The 23,237-nt window shown below is 43.0% G+C and overlaps 1 protein-coding gene across 2 annotated transcripts in view; it reads right to left on the bottom strand.

Annotated features, from left to right (window-relative positions):
• Sestd1 (SEC14 and spectrin domain containing 1) overlaps positions 1-23,237 on the bottom strand; it is a 96,762-nt gene that overhangs the window by 35,016 nt on the left and 38,509 nt on the right. For both annotated transcript variants that reach the window (XM_052182773.1, XM_052182774.1), the window contains 4 exons: positions 18,160-18,229; positions 14,595-14,703; positions 7,401-7,491; positions 3,537-3,650 (listed from right to left, as the gene is read on the bottom strand). In XM_052182773.1, coding sequence (XP_052038733.1) covers positions 3,537-3,650; positions 7,401-7,491; positions 14,595-14,703; positions 18,160-18,214 — 369 coding nt within the window. In that variant the 5' untranslated portion in view covers positions 18,215-18,229. The remainder of the gene's footprint in view (positions 1-3,536; positions 3,651-7,400; positions 7,492-14,594; positions 14,704-18,159; positions 18,230-23,237) is intronic.

Raw genomic sequence — 23,237 nt, forward strand, 5'->3', positions numbered from 1 at the left:
GTGGCCTGCTGTTAATATGGTCTGAAAATTTTTACCTGTAGTTGAAATGAGAGATCAGATACCAAGGCGAGCTATTCAGGAAACTAAAGACAGCCCAAAGAAATTTGGCTCTAGAGCTGTAACATTCCAACTGTCCTCAAAGTTCTAATAAACTTTGTTAAAATCTGAGAAGACAGTATGTCACCAGGGGTGTTTTTGACAAAGGAACATAATGGAAGTTTCCTTTTGGATATCACCACTGATATAAAAAAAAAAAAGTAAGAATCAGATGTAATTATAGAAGAACACAAATGTGAATAAATATACTTTTATTTTTATGAACATTTACAGATAAAAGGGGATGGAACATTCTGATTATTGGCATCTCAGTTTGAGGACAAGATTGATGCCAATTCTAGTCTTGTCAATATACACATGCTGTCCCTGACCAGCAACATCTGTCAGTCAGCAGTGAGGTGTTGCTGAGGGACAGGAGGAACTTGAAAACCCTGAGCTGAATGATGAGTACAGGTTTCAGACAGGATGGATATACTGAGAAATACTGAGGTCAGTGGACAAGGAAAAGCACCGTGGAAGTGAACTGGAGATCGATGACAGAAGAAGAAATCCACACAGACAGGAAACAAAATGTGAAATTGAGAAACAGTTGACAGGATCAGTAGGTGTTCAGCTAACTGACGCCATGGAAAGCTGATAAAACTGTTATATTACACATAATTCTACAAAGTAAAGCACTTAGCCATGCTTGTAAAAACATTGGTATTTAAAATAAAGTTACATTTTAAAGTAAGTAGAATATCTATAAAGATATAAACATTTTTTTGTGAAAGCCCAAATTATCTGAAATGATGCTAAGGAAAACAACTTTCAATTAAATCAGAATCAGTGTTGAAATTTGATTCTACCTCTGAGCTCTAAACATCCCTTACTAGCTGGGCTGAACTTTGCCTCTAAAGTTGAGTGTGTTTAGTGGCAAAATAGCTAGTATCTGAAATAAATCCCTCCTCTTTAAGACATCAGGCTTTTAATAAGCATTTATTTACTAGATAAATATTAAAACTGATCATCTCCAGTATCTAGGAGAAATCTACAGATACAAGGAGCCTCATTCATTAAATACTTCCATGTTAAGGCAAACAGCTATGGCATCAGACCAAAGCTGTCTTTTCCTTTGTCCTCCAGATGTTTAGTAACGGTTCATTCGCACAGCAAGCACGCACCTGTGCCTAAGCAGATGTGACCTTCCCTGTTTTGTCCACACTATGGCTGAACAGCTGTCACTTGGTCACTTTGTATTCTCTCAGAGCAATGCGTTCTGCTGGCCCCTGTTATGAACTACTGTCAAGTGCCCACTCCGCGGTGCCAGCACTCCGCGGTGCCAACTGCAGCATTCAGGCTTCCTTGGCTCAGCTTCTTGGGATGGCTTCCCACCTGAACTGTCAGGAGAATACTCTGTACTAGCTGGAGCCGGCTCCCTTTAACTGGCTAGCACACAGTTCTCCACTCAGTCCATGTACAGTCAGGCCTACCAATGACAAAATTGCAAAAACAAGTGGGGAAAAATAATCTGGTTTCTACTTAGTATATAGAAAGCTAGAAAGAGCACTGCTCTAGTCGAAGTAACTGTGTACACTGCGAAAATAACGAAACAAAGCCAAGAGCCAATTCAGCTCTTGGCTAGTATAACATTTCCCCTACCTACTAAAACAATAATAATAATAATAATAATAATGGTTATTATGCAGGCACAAATGCTATTTACCTCGATTTTTTTTTTGTCTTACACAAAATGTCAAGTACTCAATTAAAAATATAACACAAAAGCAAACAAGAAACACTATAGTCAAGGCTCAAGCAAGCAATGATAGGAGAATAAGAGAAGCAGCGATTGCGTTGTCAGGTAGCTGGGAATTATACAGACAGCTGTGATGCAGAGGCCACAGGCAGGGACAGATGAGAGTTCACCAAAGAGACAAAAACTAAACTCATTACTTAGGGCCCAAGGAGGCTGGACCTTGGATACCACTGCAAGTAATGAAACCTAAGATATTTGAGATCTCTAAGTACAGTGTCACTGCATTTACATGTATAGCACACATAAAGCTCCTGCCCGCTTTAAATGATACCTAATAAAATACAAATGGTAGATAAACAGTTGTTCAACTGTATTGTTTAGGAAATTGTGGAATACCTAGGCTATATTCAGTACAGAAATGTGTGTGTGTGTCTGTCTGTCTGTCTGTCTGTCTGTTCCAGTCTATCTGGAGGCCAGAGGACAACCTTGAATATCATTCCTCAGGATCTCTGGTGCCATTCACCTCTTTTTGTTTGTTTTGTTTAAACATAGGCTCTCATATTGGCATCAAGATCATCAAGTAGTCTGAGCTGGCTGAGTAGCCAGCCCCAGAGTTCTGCACATTTCCATCTCCCCAGGACTGAGAGTACAACTGTGTGCCACCATGCCTAACTGTTCTACTTGGGCTCTGCGCGTGAACTCAGGTCCTGATGCTTGCACAGAAGGCTCTTTAGCAATGGCAGCATGTCCTGGCCCCAGAAGTAACTCTTTCAAATATTTTCACATGTTATTTGACTCCATGAATATAAATACTTGGATGGAGCGCTAGGTATACAAAGTTTGAATAGAGATGCTATACAGCAAAACTATGGTAATAGATGAGGAAACTTTCCAGCAGACTTGTCAATAAAGTCAGCAAGGCCAGAAAACAGAGAGCATGAAATGGATTAAAATTAAAGGTTCCAAAGGAGAAAACACCTAAACCGGGCTCAGAACATAGCTCAGGAGCACAGCACTTGTCTACCATTCACAAGACCCTAAATGCAAAACCCAGAACTAAAATTAATGAACAAAAAAAGGAATAATATGATGTTAAAAATAAAATTAAAGACCAAAAAAGCAAAGTAAGAAGTTTTCAAATCATATAATATGGACACAGTTAATGTCCCAGAAATATATAAAGCAGAGGATACAGAGATATTTTAAACTAAAGTCAGAGAATTTTCAAAATTAATGGGAGACAGTCCAGAGTTACAAGAAATAGAGACCACCAAATAGAATAAATATCAAATGGAAGATCTACACTTATGAACAACAGTGCTGAAAAGTCAAAGTGGAATCTTGAAGGCGGCCAAAGGTCAGAGCGACAGGGCCGATGATGCGCACAGCTGACTGCATGTGGTGAAGCCTGAGGTGAGCCCGGCATGTCAGACACATGTCTCAGGCCACAGGGACAGAGTGGCCCCGTCCTTGATGGTTCCTCTTTATGAGCATTTAGACTTTAATACAAAGGCCTTAGTTTTCTTGGAGCTACAGAGTATATGGATGGGAAGAAAGCCTTTCAGCTTATGAAAAAGACACACTTATTCAACACATGTCCGAGAGCTGAGCACACACCAGAGATGCTATAGCAGCCATAGAGCAAGCACTTCTAGATAACTAAACTGAGCATGCCCAGTAATACCAGTGAAACCTACTTTCAATGATTCAACACAGCTCTTTTTATATAGATTATATTTACCTCAAAGCCAAGTCTATCCTTTTCTTTCCAAAAACAAAAATGTGTTACTTTCTTATCCCAGAATTCATCTGGCTTTACTACACAAACAAGGGATACTTCGGCTGGAACGACATTCTGTAAAACACAGAAGAACAAGTACAAATTATATATGCAAATGATTTACTAAATGTGCAAATTACTAGACACACTTGTGATTATGCTCTGATACTTAGGAAAGAATTCAAATAATAAAGCAAAAGAAACCCTTTAAACTCCAAAATCTAAGTGGCAATAAATAACAACAAGCTACTCAGAAAATTTTCAAACAGTTTTAAACAGACCATACATGTCAATTGCTCTTGTTACACATAGTGTCTCTGCTGGAAGTATATTTAGATTAAACCATAAGACTTATGTTTTAACTGAGAGACTATTAAAATTATTTTTTTATGGTATGGGATAAATGTTTTCTAACACTATCATCACAAAGAATTTCTTCAGAAAATGAGAAATCCATTTTCTCTAAGTTAGTTTCTTAACAGCCATTACACAAGCAGTAGGGATTCTTTGTGATTATAAAGTAAAAAAAAAACTATCTTTTCACACAATACAACTTCCCATGTTCTAATATGACCATTTGTATCACTGAAAGAATGGCAGTAAAGACTTACTGTGTAAGTACTCCTTACTAAATAAGAGGCCACACAGAGTCTGACTGGAGAATAAAAGGCCACACAGAGAATTGACATCTACAATTTCTACCACCTGTTCTGCTGACGCTCCCATACTCACTCCTGAAATGCCCTGCAAAGGGCCACAGTGCCCAGCACCATTTTGTGCTCACAGCACCTGGCCAGGCTGTGTTCACACAGGACGCCTGCTGACTCAGCCTCACAGGACACCTCTTCCTTACAGCAGTCCTCTGCCCTCATGCTGAGCTCCAAACTCCTACAATACAACTTGGACCCCATCTCACAAGTCGTCCCACCACCTTCTCTGCACAGGGTGTTCTTCATTCTTTGTCCTGGACTGAGAGCTCCCTCCTTAAAGATGCTTCCCTGTCATCTAGTGTGTGTGTGTGTGTGTGTGTGTGTGTGTGTGTGTGTGTTTGTGTGCCCGCGCGTGTGTGCGTGCGCGCGCGCATGTGATCTTCATCATGCCCCCCACTCTACATTCGTCCCAGCTTTCACTACCAGTTAATGATGTTCATCGTTTCATTAACCACCCACTGCCTGACTCCTCAATAGCACAAGAGCTTCACAATGGCAGGTACCTCTCCTATGAGCATCCCTCTATATTCTCAGTGTCTGACATACAGAAGCCATCCCATAAATAGCTGTTGAGTAACTGAATCTTCATTGCTAGTGGGTCTCGCTCATGTAATGTTAGCTTAGAATTAGAGGTAATGAAGCCAGAGCAGACTCCAGGCATGCCTGACAATTCCACCACACAGTTTCACATGTGCTGGATCAGGTCAACACCAGACAATCCCCGTTCCAACTATTCAGTTCTGTGGGCAAGTGTCATGGATGGTTTGCAAATGCTGTGCACAGTCAGCTTCCAGTGCTGATTTAAACCCAAGACTCCCACCACTACTCTAAACCATTGGGCTGCACCACCTTACAGTAATTTTTAGGAAAGAGATGGAATTGATCTCTCAACAGGAGCATGCGCATGGGCACAGTGCAGACCCAGTGATCCTGTGAGGACTAGGATGTATCTAAGGTGAGCAAGACAGACTCAACTGTTTCAAAACCGCTCGCACCGAGGCAGGGAAGTCTGGAGTGAAGCTTATTCATTTATTGACCTATAAAAATCAGTATTTGCAAGTCACTGGACAGGAAAGTATGAGAAGCAAGAGAAACAGGGCCCCTCTTTCAGAATGACAGGCAGAGCTCCTCCCAGGGGGCTGGGGGTCTCCCAAACAGCTGGCCCCAGTCCCTGGGATCAAATCAGCAAGTCAGTTCCTGAGTAGAGTCAGTTAACTAGGAAAAAATGGCCATGGGGATTCTGAAAAAGTTAAATATTAATCAGTGCAAATGTCCACAAAATTACCTATCAGGAAAGAAGAAATCACAACAGGGATTAAGTCCACTGATTGTTCTACAGGACTGAAATCAAAGTGCAAGGGACAGCAGGTCCCAAAGGCTCACCTGTGGCCAGTGAGTGTCAGGATGACAGGAAGACCACAGGAGCATCCTGAATGGATTACTTACCTAAGTGGAACTTAACAAATTTTTCAGAGAAGTCAGGATGGCCTCCAGGGCTGGGAGGCACACACTGGCAGACAGGTCACTGTGAGGCATCAATCTGTACTCCCATAAAGACTGGTCCTCAGAGGACCAGGACAGAGCTTACTGAGGAAGCCTTTATGTCACATCCTTAAGAAGAAAGCAATGGGGGCTGGAGAGATGGCTCAGCAGCGAACACCACTGGCTGTTCTTCCAAATGACCCAAGTTCAATTCCCAGCACCCAAATGTTTATAACTCTAGTCCCAGGGCATCTAGCACCTTCTTCAGGCCTCTTTGGGCACTAGCCACACATGTGATACACAGACATGCATGCAGGTACAACAACCATGCAGATACAAAAATTTAATTTAAAAAATGGAGCAATGGGTAGAAAATTTGGGACCACTCCAGACATGTGGGAAAGGCCAAGGCCCAGCCTTTGGGCTGTGCTGGCTTCCAACTTTGTGAGGCTAAACTTAAATAGTGTGTACAGTGCTTGAGCCACACTAAGCTCTAACACGAAAGCTAACATGCTTTGTGGCCACCCCTTAAGTCCTTTCACCCCAACCCCCTAAGCACAGGGTGGGGTGTGTCGCATTCCAGTAGCTAAGGATGCTTTCATGCTCAGCCCACCTCTCTGCAGACCCTCGAGGGCAGCCAGCCATCTCTGGCGCTCACTGAATTGAGCACTTGGTACCCCTATTACTGCCAAATTAATTATATTTTCCCCAAATTGGTCTATCAACTCCTTTTATTGACTTTGGTTCGTATGGGGGTGTCACTAAAAGACAGTGCCCATCAGAAATGGCTTTTCGTTTGCTTCCATTTATTAAGATACCTTCGTTTATTTAACTCAACTATTGCCTTCTCTGTTTTCTCAGGAACACCAGATCCCTGGGAGCAGCCCGTCCCCTTTGGATGTTTCTATGTCACTTGATAATATTTTCAGTAGCCTTACAGCAGCTAAAAATAATTTGTAGTGCTGCTACTATATGCCAGAGATGGACAAAATGGTCTTTGAGGGACACAAACACAAACCAAGATGCCTGCGCCCACTCTGCAGACTGTAACTGTTTACTAACTGTGAAGCAGTGAGCTACTGGGGGCCTGAAAACAGAGCTAGAAACAAATTTCTAGCTTCTAAGTTCTTAGTGTGATCATCACGAATCCCCAATTTTCATTGTTTTGTGTTTTTGTTTTTTAAAAAAGTCTACCTAGAAGGGAGACACATGTAAGGCTCAACTGCAAACCTTTCTCTCACCTGACTGGCCCAGCCCAACTTCTCGGGTAGCCCAGGGGCTGGATGCAGCCGGAAGCACGGCACAGCAGGTGCCCAGGTGGTCCCTGGGTTCTAGCCTTCACGTGGCAACCACAGGCTCTCTTGCTCAGACTACTACATGACATACTATTTTCAGCCAATAAAGCCCATACATCAAGGTGGGATTTAACTCTACTACATATATTTAAAGATACCATAACTGTAACTGAATTTAAGCAATCCAATAATGGTTGTGAGAAATTTTAGTTTCAGAACTACATCACTGCTGGGAAGCACAATTTGATGGTAATAAAATGTGCTTGCTACTTTCATCATGATATCCTGCTATAAGACGAAGCACACTTTCTGACTGACAGACAAGGAAAACTAATTACCTGCAGCATTAAGACAACTGTCTTCACCACGTTCCACTGAGACTTCCTGCCATCCACGATCACAGTGAATCCTCTGGCCTTACATTTCTCACTGAAACAAAACACAATTATGGGTGTGAAAAAAGGGCCAGACTTTCCTCACAGCCCTGAAGGCAGAAGGCAAGAGCGTTAACAGCAGGTGGGATAAAGTCCACGTTGAAGGTCTCACCTGCGATATCAACCAATAAACCTCTCCAGCGTACTCTGTTTCTACCACTGCTTTTCTCATTTGGGAAAGTATTAATCACAGGCTAATTTGGAAGGGAGATACTGAGAAAACACAGAAAAGTTAAGTTCTTAAAACTGATGAAATTAAAGTGCCATTCCAACAACAGCAGGAGACTCAATTTCTCCATCTATAAAATGGGTCAAAGAGAGCCAGGTAACCACCAACTGCCACATGCCTCATCTATGTCTTACCAGAATTTAGGATTTGTGAGGAGACCACTTAAAACAGGTGGAGAACAATAAAACTATTACTAAACCCCTGCAGACTGGCTTCTTTGTACACAGAAAATCTAACAGGATGTCATACTTGCTTTACAAATTGACTAATCCATCATTGCTCTGATTGGATCATTTTTAGTCATGTGACCAGCAAAAAAAAAAGCCATCTGCAGTATTGTGAGATGTGTTGTACTCTAGTTAGTTGTTCAAATATTTGCAAAATGTAATGGCCAATACATGTAAAAGTTCCATTCTAAAGACAAAACAAAGCAGTTATTACTGTTACATTATGTGCTTTATGTATAGTGGAGCTACATCAAAGCTACTATTCGCTAGTTGATACATATTACGATACAGATGACCCTTCCCAATATTACCCTAGGAAGCCAGACAGGAACACCCAGATGTTGTCTGTCTTGTACAAAATGTACTGCACAGGCAAAAATCCACAGAGCATATCCGTGGCTGACTGATGTGGGAGGTAACAGGGAAACAAAGAGGAGCTGCTACAACACAAAGATTCTTTTGAACTGATGAACATTTTTTTGGCGGTAGTGGGGTCACATGATCTGTGACTATACTACAACTGCATACTGATTTGCACACTTTATTAGAAGGGTATTTTATGACAAGTTAGTGAAATTTGCTTTAAGAATATAAGTACTCAATGCTGGAATCTGCATTGCAAAAAAAAAAAGTGCATGTGTGTGTGTGTGTGTGGGGGGGGTCCTCTCAACATTTCTGTGGAAGGGGTAAGGGATGCAATACATACCTGGATCTAAGCTTACAATAGCACATAAATGCTTGACTACACACCCAGTTGGTATTTGTAGGTACAAGTAAAAAAGGAAACTCCTAGAGGTCTGCACCAACAATGCATACACAAAGGCTACTATGCCTTAGTATGGCTACAAGCCCAGAAAGGCCAGTCAAGACAGGGGGATGGATGCTAAGTAGCCTCTGGAGAAAGGCAAGAACTTAGGGTCTCCTAATGTTTAGAAATTTGTAAGAAATGGAGCCAAGTTTCCATTGTGGGCCTGCTACCCAAGAACATACACCACTTCCAATGCTTGCTGTTTTCTTATTAGCACCTATAATCCTGAAATATAGGACTCAGAACCATTTGTTAAATATGTTTTTTTAAATATCACATTTAATATCTGAATGCATATTATAAATTAATCTTCAGGTTAATACTGTGAAAGTAATGAAGCTTGAAAATGCCATCTGTAATGATCTTAAAGGATAAAACACTGAATCTTTTAGAGTATTTAAAAAGACCTTTAATTTTAATTTACTTGCATTTTTCACTAAGATAGAAGATGAAAATATACACAACCCTATGATACTATTTCAAAACTGCCAACCAAATGGTATTTCAGATGCTTTGCAAAAGGCATGTTCACAGACCTGGGGTACTATAAATTAAGATCCATATACCTGTTTAGAACAGTAAAGAAAGAAGAAAAATGGGACCCAGACTCCTTAGAGCCTTTCAAGGTAACAAGGCTGGGTTAAAACAGCTCTGAAAAGAAATGAGCACACCGAGTAGCCTCACTCCAACTCAGGAGGGCTGAGGGGTCTCTGGGGCCAGGGCTCCATGCTCATAATAACTATCTCTTCCTTTCACCTAAGGGGTCTCCTTTTGCACCAAGCTCTGCTGATATGTGTCAGCACTGGCTGAGCATGCTTTCATTATAATGCTGTGTACAGAATTCCTCCTCCTCAGAGAACATGCTTGCACGCCGAGTATCAGAATGTGCATCAACTAAGACTGTAGCACAATGCTTTGAGATGAGAGGGCCCGAGCCATGACGCCTGAGCAAGCCTGAGTCTGAATAGAATGGCTGTGTTCCCAGGCCACGGCCTACATGGTCATGATGGAGCCCAGTCTCTTCTCTAACTGGCCTCCTAGCACTGTGCTCCTCTTTTAAATTGCCCTAAGCCTCAGGGCTCTGCACTTGACAATGTTCCTTCATTTCATCATCGTGGTAAAATGTCACCTCACCATTTAGTAAGCTCCACTGACATCCTGAGTCTGTGTCTGCTTTCTCAGCATGTGGATGCTGACACACTGAGCACGTGCTCATGGCGTTGTGTCTGGTCTTTAGGGAATGCTGACCATTCCTCAACACCTAAAAAACTGAAGCTCCCCGCAGGCTCTCACATAGTCACCAAGACTTCTGGCCTCGATGTCTGTGTGCCTTGTGCGCTCTCCTTCAGACTCTTCCTTCTGAGTTTATATTAGGAATGACGTGAGCAGTTCCTTGGGGACATCCTATAAACGACTTAGGATTCAAAGGCAGAAGACGGTTTCTGTGGTTTCTAACCATGACATTCTCTGTCTCACAGTAAGTTTGTTTTGAACTAGAAAATAGCAGGATTTTACATATTGCCAAGTGCTACTGAAAGAAAAATTCTAAATAATTTTTAAAAGATACTCAGGGTTTCTTTTAGAATGTGATACTCAGTTATCTTGTCAATTACCAGATGTGGCAGTTCCAGATCTTATGAGCATTTACTAGAAGCTATGATTGGACATGACTGTGATCCTAACATAGTGGGAGGAGACAGACCTGGAACATGGCACTTAGTGCCAGAATGGCTTTGCTGCAGGTTTTTGGCCAAGCTGCCTGTGCTCACAGTTCTCTCGTGGGGCAAGAGAACAGTGCTCCTCTCAGAGGGGCAGGAAGACTGAATGACTGAATATTACCTATTGCTTCCATAGATGTCGGTATTCTTTCCACATCTACCTCCCGATCCCCACCCACAGTCCAGCCCTGGGGGGGGGGGGGGTTACGTGGGAGGGGTAGGGGAGTAGTATGATTAAAGTTCTAAAACAAATTCAAAGCAACCCACAAGCTTGCTCACCAAACAACCACTGCACTCCCAATAGTCAGTCAGTCAGCAGGTCCTGTAAACCCTGCCAGGCATACAGAGCACTGAAGAAAATGAAGCTGTCAGGGAGGGAAAGGCGGAGAGCAGAGCTGAGCATTGACTAAGGGTGACAGATCTTGCAGCACAGAGCAGTGAAAAAGGTGAAGTGCGACACCATCTCCCTTCCAAGAGCTCAATCTCCTCAGAATGGGCAAAGATGGAAACAAAGTGCTTCAGAGTATACCTCACATCCATCATTAGGGACACAGCATAAGCCTTTAAAAACTTAGGAAGAACTAAATAATACTTGTAAAAAAATTAAGAATTACAATAAAACACATCACTAAGTTTACAGTGTGTGTGCATAAGCCGGAAGAGACAGGCCAAGCACATTAACTCATTTAGGTTGTTTGGCCTTCTACCACCTGACTCGCTACATGCACAGTTCTAAGTGGACACAAGTCAGGAGATGTGGGTTGAATGACTCTGCCTTTCCTCAGCCTTAGCTACCTGCTCTTCTTGCAGGCTGAGTGTGGTTCCACAAGTCTGTGGTTTGTCATAGCAACCTTGTCCCAGGTGAACACTTCACCGGCAACTCAGCCTCTAAGACATGCTCTAGTGTTGGAATACATCCACGGAAAAGTAATATGTGGGCCTGGAGTCCTGCCCACCCATTCTATTGCACTGTATTTCATTATTCATGGTGTGTGTAGGTTATACTACAGGGCACATGAGACAAGTCAGAGAACAACCTGCGGGACTTGGCTTTTTCCACCCACCACGTGGTCCTGAGTATGACATGGGCAGTTAGGAGTTAGTAGCACTGAGTCACTGCACCTGCTCTTGTACCTGTGAACTTTGCACTTCATCTGAACTTCCAAAACAGACTTCACAACAAATGCAGCTACAATGATTTCTACTAATTTGAAGAAACAAACAAGAACAACAACAAAGAAAACCCTTGTTGGACCAGTGTGAGGAACAGCAGATCTAGCCTCATTCTATGTCGGTCCAGCTGTGTGATCCTGAGTAGCCCAAGCCACTGAGTTTCAATTCCTCAACTACCTACCAAACAGGGAAGCTGGCCCTGATGGTCATCAGTGACTATTTTCATTATTTATTAACTGTGAGTCTACCTAATCTAAGTTACCTAAAATGAGGAGTTTATCACTTAATGGAAATTTAAAATGGTCTGGTAGTTTTCCTTGAAAACTAGAAAGAAAGAGAGAGGGGGGAGGGAGGGAGGGAGGGAGGGAGGGAGGGAGGGAGGAAAGGAGGGAGGGAAGGAGGAAGGAAGGAGGGAGGGAGGAAAGGAAGGAAGGAAGGAAAGAAAGGAAAGGAAGAAAGGGAGGAATAAAATTTTCACTTGAAGGCTTGTCCTTCTCCAATACTGAGAGGGAAGCAGCAACGAGCTATTAAATGATCCTTCTGGACTGGAAGCAGGTCTGTGCCCTAGTTAGTTCTGTTGACTACTTGACACACTGAGAAGAGGGAACCTCAACTGCAGAACTGCCTAGGTCAGACTGGCCTGTGGGCAATGCTGTCACTCGGCGGGTGAGCCTGGGCTCTATAGAAAGGTAGCTAAGCACATGCTGGGGACAGGTAGGTTAACAAGCAGTGTTCCTGTTGGTTCTGCTTCAAGCTCCTACCTTGAGTTCCTGCCCTGGCTTCCAAAATGATAAACCCTCAAATAAACCCTCTCTTCCCGCAGTTGTTTCGCTTATAGTGTTTACCACAGCAATAGAAACTAAACTAGGATAGAAACTGGCACCCAGCACGTAAGGTAGTTAACCATGAACCTGGGAGCAGGCCAGCAGCGCTGTCCCTCTGATGGAACCAAGTGTGTGGTGCTGAAGTTGGACTGCCTTTGGAAGGTCTGTGGAAACACTGCGGAGGCCATTGGGTACTCAAAGATTAATAAACTATTATGGTAATTTGCAAAATAATTCTGAATGCACTGTAGACAATGGAGACTTGGCTTATTAAGTTCTAGGGGAAAGTCTAAGGGTCCCTCAAAGACTAGCAGCCATTTGTGTAATGTTTGTTTGTTTAAATTTATTACATATATTATATCTGCATGCCAGAAGGAGGCATCAGATCCCATTACAGATGGTTGTGAGCCACCATGTGGTTGTTGGGAATTGAACTCAGGACCACAGGAAGAGCAGCCAGTACCCATAGCCTCTGAGCCATCTCTCCAGCCTCTTGTGTGATATTTTGGATTAAGAATCTGGGACTAGGGCTAGAGAGATGGCTCAGCGATTAAGAGCACTGACTATTCTTCTGAAGGTCCTGAGTTCAAATCCCAGCAAGATAGTTACAGTGTGCTTATATGTAATATAAATCTTAAAAAAAAAAAAAGAAGACCTGACTTCTTTAAGGCTGGGCGGTGGTGGTACACGCCTGTAATCCCAGCACTTAGGAGGCAGAGGCAGGTGGATTTCTGAGTTCAAGGCCAGCCTGGTCTACAGAGTGAGTTCCAGGACAGCCAGGACCTCACAGAAAAACCCTGTCTCGAAAAACCAAAAAAAAAAAAAAAAAATCTGGGACTGAAGAATCAGCTATGGTTAAAAAAGACCAGCACCACTGAAGCAAAACCTTGGCTTTACTGAGACAATAGGTACTAGGTTACCTATGGCTAAAAGAAAAATTATCTGTGATGAAAATTTATGGAGTATTTCCTTGAGGTCAGCACAATACTCAGAAGCTGTAGCCCGGAGAGGACCATGACTACATCTTCAGCAGGAGGCCGAAATGAGTCCCCATATGGAATTGGCTGTGATGGCTGTAGGGCTAAAGGGGTCCTGGAGAGAAGCTAAGACTTTGTACTGTGAGAGACCAAGAAAGACCACTGGTGAAGGTGCAGCCTTGGCTGCAGTGGAGACCCCAGAATGTTGGAGATGCTAGAACCATGAGCTATCCATCAAATGGCAAAACAGAAGTGGGGAACCTGCCTTCAAAGGCCAGAAGAGGAAGTCAGAGCTCCCCGAGGTGCGAGTGTTTACAGGACACCTAGCGTAGGTGCTGGGAGCTAGAATCAGGAAGCGCAGCAAGTGTTCCTAACTGCCAAGCGCTCCCTGAAGCCCCGGCTTTTGATATCAAAGTGACTGGTAGACTTAAGCAAACAAGAATTTTTGAGATTTTTCTTCACTCAAGAACTATGAGAATTAAAAACTCATGAACCTGTAAGCTAAATTATGTGTATGGTTTTTGTATTTTTCAAATAAAAGTATTCGAAGACTAAAAGCCTTTGCTCATATTAGAGACTATACTCTTTTTTTCTTGTGTATGTATGTGTATGTGTGGAGGAATGCTACATGTCTGTGTAGATATGTATACCTGCGTACACATGGAGGCCAGAGGGGGATATCAAGTGTCCTGGTTCTATCAACTCTTCTGACACTAAGCCTAGACCTTGGCTGGCAGCCATCAAGCCCTTGCAGCCCTTCCGTCTCTGCCAGTCACAGTGATGGGGTTATGGCTGGACTTACAAGAGGCTGTGCCCACCTTCTTCCATGTGTGCTGGGCACTGGAACTCTGATCTTGCCCTGCCCTTAGCCACTGAGCCTCTCCCTTGCCTCTAACTCCTCTTTCTGAAGCTCCATGGTATACAGATGTTTAACCTACCGGTTCTTGAAAGGCTGAAAGTACACATTTAGAAATCTGTGTGCTGTGCCGTGCACTCAACAGTACAGTATTTCATCTATGCACTGCTATCAGCCACTGGTGCTAGTCTTTAACTGTAATTTCATTGCTGACAAAGTGATACTTCAATAGCAAGAATCAATAGGAAACTATTGAAATTGAAGAAAAAGACACCTTTAGAGTCACCTTGGAATGCTGAGTAGATAGTCCAAAGTGACACTCAGCTCATCCATATTTGTCTGTTCAAGGCATAACGGAATTGTCAAGATGAGTCCACTGCGTCTGTCCTTTCCTCCTGCAGAAAAGATACATTTAAGATTTACTACATATTAAAATGACATACAAATAATGTTTTAATCCAATGTTATTAAAAAAATTATAGGTTTAGGACACAGTTTGGAAAATATCTAATGGCTATATGTAGTTTATAAATGCTTATAATAGTAAAGGCAAATAAGCAAATAAATAAGGATGTAGAAGAAAATACGTCTCTGAAATCTTCATCAAAGCCAACATCATTTTCACTGTCTTCCATTTAGCCTGGTGCCTAATTGAATGAACTCAGCAAGCACTTGCTGTGGGCCCTGTACAATCAGTGTCTGCAAGTAAAACACGTCTGCATCTAGAAAGAAAGGCTTTCAGTCATAATAAGAGTATGAATTACTGTCGCTACTTTGCTATACTGTGTCTTCATATAACATCCATTAAATGCTATAAAAAGGGATTGAAGCACGGATAAAGATGATTTAAGAAAAAAAAAGTTGTGATAAGTATAAGAAAAGTAAAGACTTGAGGCAAAGCTGTAGAATTTTTAAACCAAGTTACAAGAACATCCCATGATGGGAGATGACCTGAGTTCACTCACAGAAGAAACATAAATCTGCATGTAATATGAGAAGCAACGGAAGGCTGCCTTCCCACATGATAGATTTCATTGATTCATTCAGCAAATGACACTCTGGGTCACGGCTGTGTGCAGGCCGGCCGGCCGACTGCAACCGGTTCACACGCAGGAGACACAGCCCTGTCCAGCTGAGAATGTGGAGCGGGGACCTGGAGCTTACAGCAGCCTTACTTATGGCCAGGGAGTGGAGCTCACTGAAATCTCACATGTGTTAAGTCCTTGTCCTATTTGCCCTAAATGTTAAATGTAAAATGTAACTTTTAAACCCAGCCTGACGCAACACCCCTGCAATCTCAGACAGACAGTAAATTCAATGCCAGTCTGAACTACAAAATGAGATGCTTACACAGCCAAGGACTGGGCTACAGCTTAGTACAAGTGCTTGTCTATGTGCTTAGGACCCAGGATTCAATTCCCAGCACAGCATATGGAGCAAGCAAACCCGGAGAACTTTGATTCACACCTACCGTCTTGCAGATGTTTGCTCACACTGAAGCCTACTGTCGGAACCAAGTGACATTTAAGACAGCTTTAGAAGGTTAAAAAAAAAAAAACCAGCAAATTCTGAAGAAAACAATTCTGTATAATCTCTAGCAATTCATCACTAAAAACTGAAAAGCCTGAGGTGAAAAGACTTCCATTAGTGACAGAAATGCGATTCAAGGCATGACAGCTATTAAGGGCTATTTTCTATGCAACTGTTGATATTGAACCACTTTGTCTAACATCAATAAACTGCAATTTCAGAGGGTTCGACCTAATACACAGGGATTCAATTGCATTTTTTGTTGATTAGAATATAAATTTTAAAAAAATGGATTACATAGGTGATTTCCAAATGAAAGTGGCCCTTGGGTGATTCTCTTGGTATAAAAATATTTTTCTTTATTATTAAAAATAAGTTTGAGAATAACTAGCTTTAACTAATAATGGTCAAGAGATAAAAATTTAAGAGTGGGCAAGGGAACTTTTTGTTTCTTTTGTTTTGCTGAGACAGAATCTCTCAACTCCAGCTGTCCTGGAATTCTCTCCATAGACCAAGCTGGCCTTGAATTCCTGGAGATCAACCTGCCTCTGCCCCCTGGGTGCTGGGACTGAGATCACACCTCTGCCCTGAGTGCTGGGACTGAGACCGTGCCCCTGCCCCCTGAGTGCTGGGACTGAGACCGCGCCCCTGACCCGCCCCCCCCCCCCCCGAGTGAACGTGCACCCCATGCATGCCTGGGGATGGGAGCTTTCATTTGTTCTTCAAAACTGACAAGCTTTACTCATGCACTTAGACTAAAGGCACAGGGGTTCACACTTAGACTGTGAGTGACATCTGAAACACTTCGGGGTTTTTCTTTGGGAGTCAAGAAGACACTACCCTGAACTCCACACCTTCAACTTTTACTGTGGGTAAGAAAACAGCCACTGATGTGAAAGTGTAAGAGTCACAATGCAGGAGAAAGAAACAAAGACCTCCAGGACAGCTCCAATCAACAGGCTTGAATGCTATAAGACACAAAGTGTTACTGGTGGGTGGAAAACAGCAGCATCCAGGAGTGACAGCAGTGCAGGAGATAGGCAATGGGAGCACACAAACAGAAACAATCTTCCTGGCACACCCAAAGCACTTCAAGACAGTTGGTGTGTTTGGATGGTTGGTTGGTTGGTTTTTAGTTGTTGTTGTTTTGAGACAAAATCTTCTATAGCACAGACTGGCCTCAAGCTTTGGATCCTCCTGCCTCAGCCTTTTGAATGCTGGGATTCTACAAGTGCTTAGCAAGCCTTGTTTTCTGCTCCATACCTCCAGGTATAACAATGTACATTATCAAACAATCATTATAAAATTCCTAAGAATGCAAATGTAAACATTAAAATATCATTCATATACAATACCATGGAGACAACTGAAATGCCAGATGATAGCACAAGTTTATAAAAACATACAAACATTAAATTAGAAGAGACAACACCAGCAAAATTTAGCTTCTTTTTCTGCCCTTTATGATCTTCATCAGGAAAACACAGAAACTTACAAAGACGTATCAGATGTCTGGGGTTAAAAGAGAAATTGGAATTATCAAGAAATGACAGGACCACAAGGGACCAGGAAGGAAAAAGGACGGCACTGTAGTCTGAGCGACCCTGACAGACAGGGCCCTGGGGCCCACAGTCTGTGCTGACACAGACTCCAAAGTCCCTGCATGGGACGAGCCACACCAAAGCTCTCAGAGAATCCTCCACCTGCCCTTTAAATCATCCTATCACAGTAATAGTGTTAAGCAAATTCAGCACAGTGCAGAAAACAGCAGAAGTGCATTCTGTATCTCCTCCAGTGTGGTGGAAGTTTCCCTGAGAATAAGAGGACAGGAATCAGGATGATTCACTCCTGGAACAACTGCTAACACGCTAGTCCATCAGCGAGCACTTATTACTCAATGTTTCCTTCAGAAATAAGAAGCTGTGGTTTCAGCAGTGTGGCAGTCACTTCAGTTAATCAGAACAGAATAAAAAACAGATCTCAAGGAATCAGCAGTGACATCATAGCAACCCATCAAAGAAACACCTTGAAAACAAAACCTGTATAAAGACTGGAGCCCTGTTCAGCAGCTGGGAGCATGGACTGCTCTTCCAGAGGGCCTGCATTCAATTCCCAGCACCCACATGGCCCTCACAATTGTCTGTGACTTCAGTTCCAGAGGATGTGGCACCCTCACACACACATTTATGCAGACAGAACATCAGTGCACATAAAAATAGACAAATCTTTAAAAACAAGTTTATAAAAGAAATTACATGTATTTTTCTTAAGCTAATCAAAAGAAGCTTACACAGCACATAGTGCTGGTACAGCACACATACCTGAAAGGAAGGCCAGCTTCTTCTTCAGGATGGGCAATATCACCGAGGCCTCCATTTCACGTCCTTGCCTCTGAAAAGGGAGTGAAATGTCAGCTACAACACAACAATTACTCCATGAAATTCATATTTGTGATTGTTTACCCAGGGTTTCTCAATCTGAGTGAAAATAATCAGTATTTTGAACCAGTTAAAGCTTTTTTTTGTAGGAAGCTGTAGAGTTTTTAGTGGCATCCCTGCCCTTTACCCACAAAATATCAGTGATCTCCGCCCCCTGACCCCACCCGGCTATAACAACCGACCTAAGTCTAGACATTACCAAACATTCCTTAGCAGGTAAAGCTGTGGCTGGCTGAAAACCAAAGGCTTAAGTGTTTTTCAGAGCAACACTCCTGGGCCACAATACTAGCTGTAGACAGCAACAGCTCAAAAATTACTTCAATTATTTTATTAATCTATCAAGTAGGCAGTCAGTCTTCCACGGCTTTCCATATTACACAGCTTATTCCAAATATCTCATTCCCTCCGTCACAGGAGAAACAGCATTCTCAAATTTCCCCCCTAATACCTCAGAGCAGACTGGAACTTCAAGGTACTTCTAAAGGCAGACTTATTACCAGAATCACTGTTCCACATTTCACAGCTTTAAATCCTCAAAAGCAATCTATTATTATTAGCTCTGTTTGTTTCTCTTGCTTGGTAAAAGTTGTTTTTGTTTGAGACAGGGTCTCCCTTTGTAGCCCAAGCTGGCCTGCAGTTGTTATGTACCCCAGGCTAGTCTCAGCCTTGTAGCACTCCTCCTGCTGGCCTCCTGAGTGCTGGGCTGAGTGTATCCTGTAGGGCAAACCACAATTTACTGTTTGGTTTTCCAGAGTCCAAGCAGTCACAGCCAGGGTTTATGGCTACTTACAAAAGGCAATACTCAGTAGTCAGGGCTGGGAGCAAGACAGTTTTCCTTAAATGGAGGCTTTGGCAGGGCAGGCCTTCTGAAGCTCAGCCAGCCCACTGTACTACTAAACAGCATTTGAGGAGAGGAGGATCCTTAAAAACAACCAAAGCTAATGCTAAGCTCTCCTGTCCTCTCACACTAAGCCTTCTGAGAGTTCTCCACCACTCTCCCTCTCTCCTCCCTCCTCCACAGCCACTCACCCCACCCAGCACAGGGCAAGCAGGCCCTGGAGAGTGAGTGCTGGGACAGCCCAGAGAGGGCTGCTTGGTTCTTTGGCTTCTGTGTCCAGCAAGGATCTGCCAGAGCCTATCCATTTCAGCCACTGCTGCTGACTGGAACAAAACACTCATGCTGCAGCCCTGTCCTGCAAATACTACAATCTTTAAAACAACAACAAAAACCCTGTGTTTGAAAAAGAAAAATAAATATAGTCATCAGATAATGGCTAATTAAGCAAGACTAATTAAGCCAGTGAAGTATTTTACAGGCTTTGTGGTTAAAGAGAAAAACAAAAACAAAGACAAAAAATACCACCTGCCTACAAAGAAAACAACTTGTCAAACTAATTGATGTAGCCTTAAGTTTACTCCTTAAACGCTTGCTTTCAATTTGCTTTTTTTGTTCTCATCCTATATTACCTAGCTAACAGATCGGAGTTCACTCAACTTCCCTCCTAATGGAAGCCCTATAGCATTTCATGTTCTAGCTCAATACTGCAGTTTGATGAGTCGTTATGAGCTAGACAAGAACCCAGACAACTTGTGTTCATGTCTGAGAGCCTTCCTCCCATGATCACCTTGCTGGGGCCCTGAACTCAAGTTTGATAATGATGTTAATAATGATTACGGTAATTAACATTTACCTTACATTCAAGTGTTTATTACAAGCATTGCCGTTTCCTAAATGACTTCTGGTATTGACTTATTTAATGTTCCCAACATTCCTGAGGTAGGAGCTAGCTGATTTGGTATCACGCTGCTAGTGAGTATGGGAGCTCAGACTCAGAAGCAGGCAATCTAGTTCCTTCAAGACCACTTTCATGATATGCTATCAGCTTAATAATCAACAGCTCTGAAAATATCCAGTGACATCAATTAAACAGCAAACTTGTCTAGACTGGATGCAAATAACAGATATGCAGCAAAATAAAACACATATCCTCAGTCTTTGTCCTTCAAATAGAACTCCTCAGCCCCTTGGGATTTCCTGGGCTTTTGTCACTGCTAAAATGCCCCTTCCCATCAACCCCTGCTGAGAGAGTGAATGAGACTCTTCAAGTTCAGGAGAAGCCTGGAGTGCCGTCATGCTCCCCAAAACTCTAAGGAGGGTGGGGGAACAGAAACTCTAACAATCATGGTGAGTTAGGCTATCTATTATGTAGTGAGGAAACAGTGTTCCTGTGGCCTGAGTCCTTCTAGTGAATTACCAAACCTAAGGAGGCCCTGGTCCTCAGAGACCGTGATCCGGAGCCCGAGACCCAGTACCTACTACAGCCATCCAGAGGGAGGTCAGTTGAGTGAGATTCAGCCTTTAAACTTAGGAGTTTGGCAATAACTCTGGAACTTAGTTCCAAATGAGGAGAGGCGAAGAGCAATGTGTAGAGAACTGAGTAAGGGGAGCCCCTCGTACTCAGTGTCAGGAGTGTGTGGTAAGGACAGCAGTGTGTATACACAGGAATACACACCCTAGGAAGGGGAAACATCACCTACTCTAGAAATTACATTTGACCTCTCTAAAATCTAGAAACAGAAAGCTGCTGAGACAGGTTATCAGCATGATGTTTCCACAGGGAAAGCTCAACCTCGAAGTCCCCATCACATGGTAAAACTGGCTTCCTAACCAGGTTGTTCCTATCTGGTTGCAAGCACAAGCTCTGAACTGCCTTCAATTCCTTCTGGTTCTGCAGCCTGTTGCCCCTTTTCCAGTACAGCACTTTTCCAGTACGATTCCGCTTGCTTCTCTGCCCATGTCAGCAGAGTAGGGAATTCTCCTTTGGTCACAGGACTGTGGGTGAACTAGGAGCGACACTACAGTTCAGATCTTAGTGGGCAGCTTCTCTCATCACTACCTGCTTCATTTGCAAAGTCAGCTGTGAGGGCTGTAGAGAGGGCCCTGAGAAGGCACTGGCTGCGCTTACTTAGGACCTGAGTTTGGTTCCCAGCACCCACATGGCAGCTCATTGTTAGAATTTCTGTTCCCCCACCCTCCTTAGAGTTTTGGGGAGCATGACGGCACTCCAGGCTTCCCCTGAACTTGTAGAGTTTCATTTACTCTCTCAGCAGGGGTTGATGGGAAGGGGCACTTTAGCAGTAACTCCAGTTCCAGAGGATCAGATGCTTTTTCTTGCCTCCATGGCATACAAGTGGTGGAGAGATAAACATGCATGGAAAACACTCATACACATAAAATTAAAAAGTAATTTTAAAAAATCAGTCAATGCATGGAGGGGTTGACCTCTGCCACAAGAAGGCCCTCATTAAACAATAACCAGGAGACAAGAATATCAGTACTCCTAAAACCCCACAAGGCCCAAGAAACAAAGGCTACAGGAGACCCTGGGAATACAGACTACGTTACTGGAGCTCTGCAAGCCGGGTTATGGATTGTACGCCAATCGATACCAGTTTAATTAGTTACTACTGAGTTTTCCTGTTCTCAAAGGGGCGGATATGAACTTCCATCTTATCCTGGAGGTGTGCACCTTGGCAGGCTGGAGTTCTAAAGCAGTCTTCTGTTTTCTCCTTATTCTTTCAAAGACAGCTGCTAAACCCAGACTCTCCTTTAAAGTGTGGCAAAGCACTTTCCCCTAACAGCCTATTTATTTATTTGGGGGGGGGGGTGTCATGCTGAAAATGCTCAAGAGCAATGAAGAATACATATCTGGGCACATCTGGGGAGTGATAAAATAAAACGAAAAATAGGGAAGCATAAAGAAAGCCTCCACTCTACCAGTCTCTCTCTCTCTCTCTCTCTCTCTCTCTCTCTCTCTCTCTCTCTGTGTGTGTGTGTGTGTGTGTGTGTGTACGCACGCGCGCCACTGAATAAACGGGCAACAGCAGAACTGGAGGTGATGGACCAGCTACGTTAGTTCTGCATGCTATGGCTCGAGCCAGAGAGATGGCCTTAAGAGTCCTGCTCTCCAGAGGACCAGGTTCAGTTCCTACACCTCTCATCGGACAGCGGAGAGCTTTCTGTAATTGTAGCTGCAAGGAGTCTGATGCCTTCTTGCAGTCTCCATAACATTCACTGTTAGAGAAACAGACATAACATATAAATCTCTTTTTAAGTTGTTCTGGCTTTGCTTTTCAAGTGTTTACAGAACCTTTTTAGAAAAACAACTTGCTTCTCTTTATGTTAATGCCTTGTGGAAAAGTTAAATTATGTATAAAGTACAGAAAATGAAGAGAAGCTCTTATGAAATGTTATCTGTGTACAATATTATTGACAAGGCAGGCCCAGCTCCTGCTCTCTCCCTACGGGCAAATATAGGCGTTACTCTTCACAAGAAAGGCTACCACCCCAGATATATAAATGCACCCTATTCTCAATCAGCGAGCAAAGGCAGCAAGGGGCGGACACAGTGAGAGCTAGCGGGAAAGATGGACTGCTTAAAAACTCGCCAAGTAAAGCAGGGCATGCTTAGCAAAACAAAATAAATTGAGAAACACGTGACTGTGCTTTTCATAGTTCAGGTGCGGTCATTAAAACAGGCTTCTTCTGAGCATGATTTATTAAAGAAAATTAATGAAAAGCTATTATATAAAAGGGACAGAAAACCAGGACAGTCAGCGAGGTGCCTTGGAGGCTCCTGAGGGTAAAAGAATCCAGCCCTAGCTGCATGTTAGCTTCAACCACAGATGGTTCTGGAGGATTCTGGATTTGAACTGCTTTGGTTCTCTATGCCGTAAGTAACTAACTTGTATCTTAATATCATTTCTTAATACAAAAATGTAATGTCACTGGTTTCCTTCTAAAGCAAGAAGTGACTATCTGAGAAGCAGAAATGCACTATGTCCTCCCCATAACTGCGCCTACTCTAGCTTTTCCAAGATCTGAGGTGAAAGAGCAGAAGGATAACCAAGTGGTTATGGTGGTACTGTGCCTTCCCAGGAGCACAGAACAGCATTTTACA

Source organism: Apodemus sylvaticus, chromosome 5 (genome assembly GCF_947179515.1).
Source record: "Apodemus sylvaticus chromosome 5, mApoSyl1.1, whole genome shotgun sequence".
NCBI classification, from domain to species: Eukaryota; Metazoa; Chordata; class Mammalia; order Rodentia; family Muridae; genus Apodemus; species Apodemus sylvaticus.